This window comes from Doryrhamphus excisus, chromosome 22 (genome assembly GCF_030265055.1).
Source record: "Doryrhamphus excisus isolate RoL2022-K1 chromosome 22, RoL_Dexc_1.0, whole genome shotgun sequence".
Lineage (NCBI taxonomy): Eukaryota > Metazoa > Chordata > Actinopteri > Syngnathiformes > Syngnathidae > Doryrhamphus > Doryrhamphus excisus.
The window spans coordinates 11,441,236-11,454,149 of NC_080487.1; the positions used below are offsets into that span (position 1 = coordinate 11,441,236).

General features: G+C 44.3%; 1 protein-coding gene and 1 long non-coding RNA gene across 5 annotated transcripts in view; one reads left to right on the forward strand and one right to left on the reverse strand.

Annotated features, from left to right (window-relative positions):
* afap1l2 (actin filament associated protein 1-like 2) overlaps positions 1–12,914 on the forward strand; it is a 35,284-nt gene that overhangs the window by 21,460 nt on the left and 910 nt on the right. For 2 of the 4 annotated variants that reach the window (XM_058062691.1, XM_058062692.1), the window contains exons 5-19: positions 3,673–3,784; positions 5,189–5,266; positions 5,395–5,600; positions 5,671–5,850; positions 5,922–6,008; positions 6,092–6,176; positions 7,667–7,771; positions 7,844–8,055; positions 9,679–9,824; positions 9,897–10,008; positions 10,276–10,506; positions 10,568–10,817; positions 12,136–12,309; positions 12,390–12,571; positions 12,653–12,838. In XM_058062691.1, coding sequence (XP_057918674.1) covers positions 3,673–3,784; positions 5,189–5,266; positions 5,395–5,600; positions 5,671–5,850; positions 5,922–6,008; positions 6,092–6,176; positions 7,667–7,771; positions 7,844–8,055; positions 9,679–9,824; positions 9,897–10,008; positions 10,276–10,506; positions 10,568–10,817; positions 12,136–12,309; positions 12,390–12,571; positions 12,653–12,838 — 2,346 coding nt within the window. The remainder of the gene's footprint in view (positions 1–3,672; positions 3,785–5,188; positions 5,267–5,394; positions 5,601–5,670; positions 5,851–5,921; positions 6,009–6,091; positions 6,177–7,666; positions 7,772–7,843; positions 8,056–9,678; positions 9,825–9,896; positions 10,009–10,275; positions 10,507–10,567; positions 10,818–12,135; positions 12,310–12,389; positions 12,572–12,652; positions 12,839–12,914) is intronic. The other 2 variants (XM_058062693.1, XM_058062694.1) reach the window with 1 other exon arrangement.
* Positions 2,238–6,213, reverse strand: LOC131110046 (uncharacterized). The gene is made up of 3 exons (XR_009120822.1): positions 5,904–6,213; positions 5,388–5,814; positions 2,238–2,479 (listed from the first exon to the last, which is right to left on the reverse strand). It is a non-coding gene; the product is annotated as an uncharacterized LOC131110046 (long non-coding RNA).

Here is a 12,914-nt window from a genome sequence, read left to right on the forward strand (position 1 = left end):
GACTGTGGAGTACCCCAGGGGTCAACACCGGGACCAAATCAGTTCAACTTGTATATTCATGAGATCTGTAAAGTGACTAATATTATTTACAGATGATACTAGCGTGGGTTTTCTCCGGGTACTCCGGTTTCCTCCCACATTCCAAAAACATGCTAGGTTAATTAGCGACTCCAAATTGTCCATAGGTATGAATGTGAGTGTGCATGGTTGTTTGTCTATATGTGCCCGGTGATTGGCTGGCTGGCCACCAGTCCAGGGTGTACCCCGCCTCTCGCCCGAAGAGGCAACCCTCATAAGGATAAGCGGTAGAAAATGAATGAATGACTGTGGAGTACCCCAGGGGTCAACACCGGGACCAAATCGGTTCAACTTGTATATTCATGAGATCTGTAAAGTGACTAATATTAGAGTAATCTATTATAATAGATTATATAAATAGATGATCCTTGAACCTAAGTAAAATTCGGTAACGCATGCAAAATCGACTGTGTGGACATTGAAAGGGTGAATGAAAATACTTTTGGGGAGATTGAGAATATGAGCTGGAAATCTCGTATCAAAAATATAAAACATAAGGTAGCAAGAAATACCTCAATACTAAATCATTAGTATCATTAGATATATTGTGTGGACATATGGGAATGTATTCCAAAAAAGATCATATTATTTATTATGATTGTTAGCATTACTTTCTAACTGTTGTCTAGTAAACCATAACCATTACCAAGCTTGAGTGGAATGGGTCTGAATACTTCTGAAAGTGATTGTGTTCCACTACACTGAAACATTTCGGTTCCCAGATTCACTCTGTGCATGTTTTTGTTGCAGCAGATTCTTGGCATGGGAAGCAGGGATTTTCCATGTTCCCCTGTTTTTTTTTTTTTTTTTTCTCCAGTATTTGCTCCAATCACCTCCACCACACCCGGATTACTCCTCCTCTGCTTGCTTGGTTCCTTTTAGCTCCGACTGCCGGGTCGATTCAGTTTCACTACAAATGTGTCAAGTGATTAAAAAGTGAAATGTCTTCATTTAGATTATTGGCTTTGTATCGGTCCACATGGACTTAAGCCAATATGCTGTTTTTGTTGCTAAAGAGGGAGTGAAAAAGAGAATATAGCGATAAAGCGGGAGGTCCGGCCGGGAAGCTGCTGTTGCTGCTGCTGCTCTGGAATTCCTTTTAATTAAAAACAGATGCTTTAACGCCTGCGTGAGATGATTTACAGTAGAATAAAACCTCAACATGTTTCTTAATAAGTAGCTTGGAACTCGAAAATAGTCGTTTCAAAAAGGGGTCCAATATGAGGTTACATTAAAGGAGATGGAAGGGAGTATTACTGTTGTTTAGGCATCCTGGTTCACGGAAGAAGGTGGTCTCAAACATGCGGCCCGCGGGCCAAATGTGGTACGCCGGACACTAGTTTGAGGTCCCCGCCTTGATATGAAAGTTTAATATTAGTGCGGCCCGTGCAAGTTTTTATATGGATGCTGTATGGTATCATGTACCCAGACAAAATTATTACGTTTGATTAATGTTCATGTTCATCCTCCCTATCCGTGTGGAAGTGGTAAGTTTTTGGCTATTTAAATTGAAAGGAAATAACTTGAAGGCTACCGTTTCGGTCGCTAGCGCTCTAGTTTGCGAGTTAGCATGTGTCTCAAGACCCTGCAGTTGCGCAATATGTTGTAAATAAAAAGAGTATAAATGTGACTATAGTCGTGTTTTGTCATGTCTACAGGGCTCTAATAATGCTTTGTTCATTTTAATCTGAAAAAAATAATTTGTCTACCCACCAACTATATGTGGTTTCTTAAGTTTTTATTATTTGCCATTTTATTATTATTATTATTATTATTATTATATTTATTTATTACTGATTGATTTTCTTTATTCTTGATTTGTTTATTTATTTTTTCATCTTATTTTGTGCAGAAAATCCATTTTCTATGCCATCATTATTAGGTTCAAAGAGGTACGCTGGAGCCTATCCCAGCCGGAGTACCCGGAAAAAACCCACATGCACGAGGAGAACATGCAAACTCCACACAGAGATAGCCGAGGGTGGAATCAAACTCGGGTCTCCTAGCTGTGTGGCCTGTGTGCTAACCACTCTGTAATAAAAATCAATGTAAATAATATTGTATTTTCACACACAGTGAAGGTAATGCAGTCTTTTTGATATGCTGTCCCAAGATTCATATTCATATCCATATTCATATCCATGGAACGATTACCTTAGGCATGTTAGCAACATCAAAAAATACCCGACCTAATTACAGCAACTCTGAACTTTTTTATACATATATATAAATATATAAAATAGATCTAGTACTTCAACTTTATAAAACCTCTCCACTTTTATAACTCACCTCCCCCAATGGTTTTGGTTTGTATGATATTAGTCCCTCCTCTGCTCATCTGTTCCGGCTCCCATTCCTGTGATCTTCCGGGGGAATGTATGCCAAAGCCTTGGGAGAGATACTGTGAAAAGTAGAAAGATTTAAGATGAGTCATTTATCGGCGCCCGAGTGAAAAATGTTTCTTAATTCGACTAGCAGGGTGCTACAGAGTTCGCTTCTTTTGAAAGCTCAAAGCGACCTGATTTGGAAGTACCGGAAGTATCTTTTTAATGATGATGTCATCAAAGTAATGCAACGGAATTCCGAGCAGTTTCCAACCAAAGCGGGAGCCAGTGGATCTACATTCATTCATTCATTTTATTATTTTTATTTTATTTTAGATTTTTATTTTTATTTATTTAAAAGCACAATTTCAACCAATGCCACACTAATATTTAATAATTTTTACAAATTTTAATTTTTTTTTATTTAATAAATTTCTTAAAATATTTATAAAATACCCCCCAAAAACCCTTAAAACAAACATCCATCCCATCCATTTTATTATTTTTATTTTATTTTATATTTTTATTTATTTATGAGCACAATTTCAACCAATGCCACACTAATATTTAATAATTTTTTTTTTTTTTTTAATTTAATACATTTCGTAAAATATTTATAAAATACCCCCCAAAAACCCTTAAAACATCCATCCCATCCATTTTATTATTTTTATTTTATTTTATATTTTTATTTATTTATTAGCACAATTTCAACCAATGCCACACTAATATTTAATAATTTTTACAATTTTTTTTTAATTTAATACATTTTGTAAAATATTTATAAAATACCCCCCAAAAACCCTTAAAACAAACATCCATCCCATCCATTTTCTATGCCGCTTATCCTCACAAGGGTCGCAGTGGGGTGCTGGAGCCTATCCCAGCTGTCTTCTTCAGGCGAGAAGCGGGGTACAGCCCTGGACTGGTTTGCCAGCCAATCACAGGGCACATATAGACAAACAACCATTCACACTCACATTCATACCTATGGACAATTTGGAGTCGCTAATTAACCTAGCATGTTTTTGGAATGTGGGAGGACACCGGAGTACCCGGAGAAAACCCACGGGGAGAACATGCAAACTCCACACAGAGATGGCCGAGGGTGGAATTGAACCCTGGTCTCCTAGCTGTGAGGTCTGCGCGCTAACCACTTGACCGCCGTGTTGCCCAGTGGATCTCGAGTATTGTTAAAAATGGAAGTTATATATGGTTTTAGCATATTGTTATTATTGTATGTATTATTATATTTCCTCTCATCCATCAGGTCGCCCTGACTCGGGAGCCTTTTCCACTTCCTGTCGTTCCGGCACAGAACAGCTTGGACACATCGGAGAGTTACTACGAGGAAGCTCAGCCTTATGAGGAAACCATCAATGGTTGGTGACACCTCTCATTGTGTGCTGCTGGGAAATACTACAATATTAGATATCAGAATATTTCAATGAATGGGAATGTTATATTTTTACACCAAAAGTTTGACCAAATGAACAAATTGGGCAACATTTCCCAATGAAGTCAAATGTGTAATATATTTTTCAAGGGAATGTCAAAATTTGCACACAATGTTACTAGAATTGGGAACTTCCAAATTTGAGCCAAATTGGAAATTCCCTTTTTTTTAAATTAAAAATGAATTTTAAAAATGTAAAAATTTGAACCAAATTCATTTAAAATGTTAATTTCTTTTTTTCTGCCACCTTCCTAAAAAAATAATAATAAAAATAAAAAATAAAATGCTAATTTCTGCAAATGTCCCAATCAAAGGAAATGTCAAAAATTTTTTAAGGAAATGAGAAGTAAATTAAGTCAAATTTTGATCATTTCAGCAAAAATCTCGAATGAAAGGAAATTACAAAATTTACTCCAAATATTGCTAAAAAAATTTTTTTTAACCCAAATGTCTGAATGAAGTGGCACGCAGGCCTCACAGATACGAGACCCGAGTTCAATTCCACCCTCGGCCATCTCTGTGTGGAGTTTGCGTGGGTTTTCTCCGGGTACTCCGGTTTCCTCCCACATTCCAAAAACATGCTAGGTTAATTAGCGACTCCAAATTGTCCATAGGTATGAATGTGAGTGTGAATGGTTGTTTGTCTATATGTGCCCTGTGATTGGCTGGCCACCAGTCCAGGGTGTACCTCGCCTCTTGCCCGAAGACTGCTGGGATAGGCTCCAGCGTGCCCGCAACCCTCATGAGGGTAAGTGGTAGAAAATGAATGAATGAATAAATAAAGGGACATGCCAAATGTTGTGCCCAATACTCCAAATGTCCTGAAAAAAGACAAACAACCATTCACACTCAATTAATGAATTGATCGCTGTCTTGTGGTTGACTATAGCCTATTATTAGTCAAATCAAATATTGCAATACATTCATTCATTTTCTACCACTTATCCTCACAAGGGTTTGCGGGGGGTGCTGGAGCCTATCCCAGCTGTCTTCGGACAAGAGGCCGGGTACACCCTGGACTGGTGGCCAGCCAATCACAGGGCACATATAGACAAACAACCATTCACACTCACATTCATACCTATGGACAATTTGGAGTCGCTAATTAACCTAGCATGTTTTTGGAATGTGGGAGGAAACCGGAGTACCCGGAGAAAACCCACGCATGCACGGGGAGAACATGCAAACTCTACACAGAGATAACCGAGGTCGGAATTGAACCCTGGTCTCCTAGGTGTGAGGTCTATGCTAAAAGAAAATAAAAATTGCAATATATTCTTGCACAATTTTCCCTCTTCTTCTTCTTCCTGCTGCCTCGGCTCTTGTGCAGACATGGCTGGCCTCTTCTTGAGGCGCCAGTTGCGAGTGCGGACCCCCGACAGCAATGTCTATGCTGTCATAACCAGGGGTAGCTACCCGTTTTTTCCTCACTGCACGAGCCAACTTCCTGTCTGCCTTTTACCCCCCCACCTACCTCAAATGTCCCTCATTTTACCACTTTGTTTGACTTTGTAATCATTCTGGCTCACCTCACAGAGGACGGCGAGGCGGTCAGCAGCTCATACGAGTCCTACGACGAGGAGGAAGTGACGAGGGGCAAGTCGGCGCAGCACCAGTGGCCGTCCACCGAGGCGTCCATCGAACTGATGAAGGACGCTCGCATCTGCGCTTTCCTGTGGAGGAAGAAGTGGCTGGGCCAGTGGGCCAAGCAGCTGTGTGTCATCAGAGAGCATCGCTTACTGGTAAACGATCTAAAATCTCGACGAGTTCGTATTTTCGTGATGTGTCACTCACTCATCTGATGCTTCCCAGTGCTACAAGAGCTCAAAGGAACAGACGCCATTGCTGGACGTGAGTCTGCTGGGCTGCAGCGTCACCTACAAGGAGAAGCAGCTCAAGAGGAAGGAGCACAAGCTGAAGATCGTGCCCGTCGGAGGGGAGGCCATCGTGCTGGGGCTGCAGAGCAAGGAACAGACGGAGCAGTGGCTCAGGGTACATTCCAGGAAAATGGACAGGGAATTGGACTTTTTACACCGACATCATACCTTTTTTTGGTCCGTTAGGTCATCCAGGAGATCAGCCCCAAGCCGACAGAGAACGGCGATGTGCAGCATTCGGCTTGCGACTCCCCCAGGCTCATTTGCACTAAGGTAAAAACGTTAGCTTGTTTAGTTTGTTGGTGGTTTCAATGTATCATATTGCGGCTAAATGCTAACAGGCTAAATGCTAACAGGGGGACGTCGGCGAGCGATGTTCGGTGGCTTCGGAAAGTGGCAGCAGCACTGACAGTCACGTAGAGACTCCCGAATTCAAAGATGGTGAGATTTTTTTTTTTATGGCCGGCACGGTGGTCAAGTGGTTAGCGCGCAGGCATCACAGCTAGGAGACCAGGGTTCAATTCCACCCTCTTTGTGGAGTTTGCATGTTCTCCCCGTGGGTTTTCTCCGGGTACTCCAGTTTCCTCCCACATTCCAAAAACATGCTAGGTTAATTAGCGACTCCAAATTGTCCATAGGTATGAATGTGAGTGTGAATGGTTGTTTGTCTATATGTGCCCTGTGATTGGCTGGCTGGCGACCAGTCCGGGGTGTACCCCACCAGCGCCCACCACGACCCTCGTGAGGATAAGCGGTAGAAAATGAATAATTTGATCTGGGGCTGCACGGTGCTGGAGTGGGTAGTGCATAGGCACGCAGTTATGAGACCCGAGTTTGATTCCACATCTCTGTTGAGTTTGCATGTTCTCCCTGTGCATGCGTGGGTTTTCTCCGGGTATTCCGGTTTCCTCCCACATTCCAAAAACATGCTAGGTTAATTAGCGACTCCAAATTGTCCATAGGTATGAATGTGAGTGTGAATGGTTGTTTGTCTATATGTGCCCTGTGATTGGCTGGCTGGCGACCAGTCCGGGGTGTACCCCGCCAGCGCCCACCACGACCCTCGTGAGTATAAGCGGTAGAAAATGAATAGTTTGATCTGGGGCTGCACGGTGATCGAGTGGGTAGCGCATGGCCACGCAGTTAGGAGACCCGAGTTTGATTCCGCATCTCTGTTGAGTTTGCATGTTCTCCCTGTACATGCGTGGGTTTTCTCCGGGTATTCCGGTTTCCTCCCACATTCCAAAAACATGCTAGGTTAATTAGCGACTCCAAATTGTCCATAGGTATGAATGTGAGTGTGAATGGTTGTTTGTCTATATGTGCCCTGTGATTGGCTGGCTGGCGACCAGTCCGGGGTGTACCCCGCCAGCGCCCACCACGACCCTTGTGAGGATAAGCGGTAGAAAATTAATAGTTTGATCTGGGGATGCACGGTGGGCGAGTGGGTAGCACATGGCCACGCAGTTAGGAGACCCGAGTTTGATTCCGCATCTCTGTTGAGTTTGCATGTTCTCCCTGTGCATGCGTGGGTTTTCTCCGGGTACTCCGGTTTCCTCCCGACATTCCAAAAAAAAACATGCTAGGTTAATTAGCGACTCCAAATTGTCCATAGGTATGAATGTGAGTGTGAATGGTTGTTTGTCTATATGTGCCCTGTGATTGGCTGGCTGGCCACCAGTCCAGGGTGTACCCCGCCTCTCGCCTGATGACAGCTGGGATAGGCTCCAGCAACCCCCGCAACCCTTGTGAGGATAAGTAGTAGAAAATGAATGAATGTATTTAATGTATTGCAGTATTTGATTTGACTAATAATAGGCTATAGTCAACCACAAGACAGCGATCAATTAATTAATTGAAAAATGAAATAAATGAATGAATGAATGAATGAAAGTGAGTTTAACATCTGAGTTGAACGTTTGCTTTTTTAGTGAAGAAAAAATACAGCACGGGTTTGAAGTTCAGCAACCTCATGAACATCGGAAAGAAAAAAGCATCCTCGTTGGAGAACGCAGAGAAATGCGTGGATACCTCAGGTAAGTAAGAACACGATAGTGTCCCCCTGTCCGCCCAGGTGAGATGACGGCGTTGAATTCCTTCATCATCAGGCTACCTCAACGTGCTGGTGAACAGTCAGTGGCGAACCTGCTGGTGTCTCATCAAGAACGGTCAGCTGTGGTTCTACCAGGACAGGAACAAGAGCAAAGTGAGCCAGCCCGCTGTAGCGCTAGAAGGCTGCCAGGTTTCGCCAGATCCCAGCCCGGAACACCTGTACTCCTTCCGGATCGACATGGACGGCACGCAGCTTGCAACCCTGGAGGTATTTCAGACTATTAAAACAGGGTGGTCGAGTGGTTAGTGCGCAGACCTCGCAGCTAGGAAACTAGGGTTCAATTCCACCCTCGGCCATCTCTGTGTGGAGTTTGCATGTTCTCCCCGTGCATGTGTGGGTTTTCTCCGGGTACTCCGGTTTCCTCCCACATTCCAAAAACATGTAGCTTAATTAGCGACTCCAAATTGTCCATAGGTATGAATGTGAGTGTGAATGGTTGTTTGTCTATATGTGCCCTGTGATTGGCTGGCCACCAGTCCAGGGTGTACCCCGCCTCTTGCCTGAAGACAGCTGGGATAGGCTCCAGCAACCCCCGCAACCCTTGTGAGGATAAGCGGTAGAAAATGAATGAATGTATTGCAATATTTGATTAGACTAATAATAGGCTATAGTCAACCACAAGACAGCGATCAATTAATTAATTTATGAATTTTTGAAACTTAATGACTGTATTATGGACTGAGTGGTTAGCGTGCAGGCCACACAGCTAGGAGACCCGAGTTCGATTCCACCCATCTCTGGCCGGGTTTTCTCCGGGTACTCCGGTTTCCTCCCACATTCCAAAAACATGCTAGGTTAATTAGCGACTCCAAATTGTCCATAGGTATGAATGTGAGTGTGAATGGTTGTTTGTCTATATGTGCCCTGTGATTGGCTGGCTGGCCACCAGTCCAGAGTGTACCCCGCCTCTTGCCCGAAGACAGCTGGGATAGGCTCCAGCACCCTTGTGAGGATAAGCGGTAGAAAATGAATGAATTTTTAAATGCATCAATTTTCTGTACCACTTATCCTCATGAGGGTTGGAGGCATGCTTGAGCCTATCCCAGCTGTCTTCGGGCGAGAGGCGGGATACACCCTGGACTGGTGGCCAGCCAATATAATCAATCTACAAAATGTAATATTTAAATGACTGAATACTCCATTGGATTGTATACATTATATTGAAGTAAAGCTTTCCAAAATATGTATACTATATATTCTACTATTTTTACTGCAGTACATTTTTTAGAGCCTACAAAATTCTCGTTAACGTTACAACATTGTTCAATTACGATATAAGTACTAAATGTCATCTCTAACACAAACCACAAGTGATGGACGTGTGGTGGGCGTGGGTGATGTCACTCCAAGATGTCTATTTGACCCAGATGAGCGCTTACTTACGTCGTTTTGAGGCGGGGTCACTTGTTCCGAGGAAGAACAACACATCTAGAATGGAGGGAGACAGAAAGAGAGAGAGAAAAAAAAAGAAACATGTCAGCATTTTTTTTTTTTTTTTTGAAAGACAGCGGTGCACGGTTACATGAAGTAAACACTGTCCTCACCCGAGTCCACGAGGGTGGTCCATGTGTTTGGTGGGTGTATCTGGGTGGAGGGTGGGGGGACGTCCTGGGATTTGCTCATGGAAAAAAGCCCTCCGGTTTCACTCGGCTGCATATTTCGGCATCAACAAGAGTATTAATGTCTCATCTCGAGGCGGGTTCGTTCCCATAAATCCTATCCCAACCCCAAAAAACCTGGTATGGTACTACGTAAAACTCCTAGCACACCTAAGACCACATCCTAAGAACCTCCGAGTCCAAAGTAAATTTTTCTTTTCACTGTCGCTAGGCAAAGACATCAGCGGTTATGGGTCACTGGCTTGGTCTTCTGCTATCCCAAACGGGGAGCAAAACCGACCCGGAAGAACTGACCTATGACTACGTCAACGCCGAGAGGATCACCAGCATCGTCAACGCAGCCAAGACGTCCTTGTAGTAAGACATTTGTGGCAAAAAAACATAACAATCAAGCACAAAAATGTAATTTTTTGTTTTGTTTTGCTATAGCTTAATGCAGAGACGGTACTCCGAGCCCAATGCTTACATCGACGCCCTGCCGTCCGCCCCGCAGAACCAGGAGGAACTGTATGACGATGTGGCGTCCCTAGCTGATCCCGAGGTGTCAAAGATGTCCTAAAGTTCTAAAATTACTTCTTATCTCTGGTTAAGTAAAGAACCGGGCTTCTCACAACAATATGCATTCAAAAGAGTAATATATTAGCATTAGAAAACCGTTGCTAACAAAAAAGTCACAGACACAAAGTATGTATTGTCAATGAAAAGTCTCAAACAAGTCCTGGGTTACTGCAAGAAAACTGGATTCACTTCAGACTTTCACTTCCGTTTCCGATGTACTACTTGACTTCCTGTTTCACACATCACCCAGGACGCTGTGGATGCCAGACCGCCACAGGGCGAAGAAACGATTGGAAACTTTGAGGAAAAGTCTACTCAAGATCAGAGAGACCCATTGGCTACAGATGCCGACCTTGAAAACAGAGTCTACCTAGACCTGGTCCCTGTGCGGTCTTTCTTGCATACAGTAAGCGGGGGTAAGGATTCCCAAACACAAGGATCTACAGACGTCTCCGAGGAACCTTCTAGTCCCATTAAAGAGGTAACAAGGAAGTGGTTTTGTTAGATTTGGTTAAGGTGTTCAAACGCTCCGCATATTCCAGGTCGGTTCAACAGACCCGCCCGAGCCAACACCGGTCTTGAACTCCCCCGCCAAAGCGGAGCCAGAGAGTCCCCCGACTCCCACCCAGACTCGGCCCCAAACACCACCGAATGTCAAAACTCCGCCTCAAAGTCAGGAGCCTGCCAAGAGGACCTTCAGCTCCTCTGGGGTCCACAAAGGCCTCGCTCTACAGACCAGCGTTGGGTTCTCCCTTAGTGGTCAAACACCGCGACCTAAAGCGTACAGCACAGGTATGGATGAAAAGTCATGTGGGAACTTACCATTTCAAAGGTTAGTCCACCCCCCCAGTGATAGACTTCCTACTAGTTAGCATCACCCCCACTCTTTCCACCTACAGCATCATTTGTACAATATGTTGGCTCCCTCTAGTGGTCTGATGCAGTAGCTCCAACAAAAAATATATAATAATACAAACAATATTAAAATTCATTCATTCATTTCCTCACAAGGGTTGTGGGTGTGCTGGAGCCTATCCCAGCTGTCTTCAGGCGAGAGGCGTGGTACACACTGGACTGGTGGCCAGCCAATCACAGGGCACATATAGACAAACAACCATTCACACTCACATTCATACCTATGGACAATTTGGAGTCGCTAATTAACCTAGCATGTTTTTGGAATGTGGGAGGAAACCGGAGTACCCGGAGAAAACCCATGCAAACTCCACACAGATGGCCGAGGGTGGAATTGAACTCGGGTCTTCTAGCTGTGAGGTCTGCGTGCTAACCACTCGACCGCCGCGCAGCCCATATTTAATGTATTTTTCATTCATTCATTTTCTACGGCTTTTCCTCACAAGGGACGCGGGGGTGCTGGAGCCTATCCCAGCTGTCTTCTTCAGGCGAGAGGCGGGGTACACCCTGGACTGGTGGCCAGCCAATCACAGGGCACATATAGACAAACAACCATTCACACTCACATTCATACCTATGGACAATTTGGAGTCGCCATTAATGTATTTTTAATAAAATGAATACATCAATCCATCCATTTTCTAAGTTGCTAGTCTTCACTAGGGGTGCTGGAGCCTATCCCAGCTGACTATGGGCAAGAGGCGGGGTACACTCTGGACTGTTTGCCAGCCAATCACACAAACATATTTATATTTATAATATTAATTATTCATCTTTGTAAAAGCTGAATTTTGAATAGGCTGCACGGCGGACAAGTGTGAGTGTGCTCAGAGACCCGAGTTCAATTCCACCCTCGGCCATCTCTGTGTGGAGTTTGCATGTTCTCCCCGTGCATGCGTGGGTTTTCTCCGGGTACTCCGGTTTCCTCCCACATTCCAAAAACATGCTAGGTTAATTAGCGACTCCAAATTGTCCATAGGTATGAATGTGAGTGTGAATGGTTGTTTGTCTATATGTGCCCTGTGATTGGCTGGCTGGCCACCAGTCCAGGGTGAAGACAGCTGGGATAGGCTCCAGTACCCCCCTGCGACCCTCGTGAGGATAAGCATTAGAAAATGAATGAATTATGAATACAGCTTTTGTATATTGAGTTTTTGTACTCAATGTGGTGGCCTCACGTTGATGGACTTCCAAGGTTGCCCCAGTGCCGTCGAGGGGAAGCTGGGTAAAAATCGCACAGAAGCCGACTTGCGGCGCTACATCGATGAGCGCGACCGTCTGGAGAAAGAGCGCGAGGAAGTGAGAAGCAGCCTCGCCGGCCTGAAAAAGGAAAGAAGGGAAACCAAAGAGGAACTCAACGCCTGCCAAGGTTCTTCAACATCAGAACTTCTTGGTAACCGAGGAGCAATCCCACCAAGTGAAGAATCTGAAGTACCTTTTTCCGTTTAGATCCCAAGCAGCAGGCCTCACTGGAAGCCCGTCTGAAGCAGATGGAGGAGGCGAGTCGGGAAGCGGAGCGACGTCGCGTGGAGGTCGAGCTTCTGCTTGTGGAGGTGAAGGAAAGCCTGAAGAAGGTGGAGGCCGGGCCGTTCACACTGGGTACCACACTGGACTGCAACCTCCAGGACGCGGTCAGACACCGGGACTCTAATCTTAAGTCTAAAGTCTCAATTAAAAACACGTTAATGTAACGTTTTTTTTTTTTCCTTAAGGCTAAAACAGCGAGTACGCTTAATGCACAAACATCATCACCGCCACCATCTTCATCATCAACATCCCAAGCACCCGGCAACCCCACCGGTGCCGAAGCCGGATCTCCTGTCAATTCAGCATCTGCACTGAAGAACAGACCGGCTTCCATCATGGCCACGAAAGGCAAAGTGTTACAAAAAGCCAAAGTGGGACTCGATTTTCACAACATCCGCCATTTTTCTTCCTGTTCTTTTAAAGGTTTGATTTTTTTTTTTTTTGTTA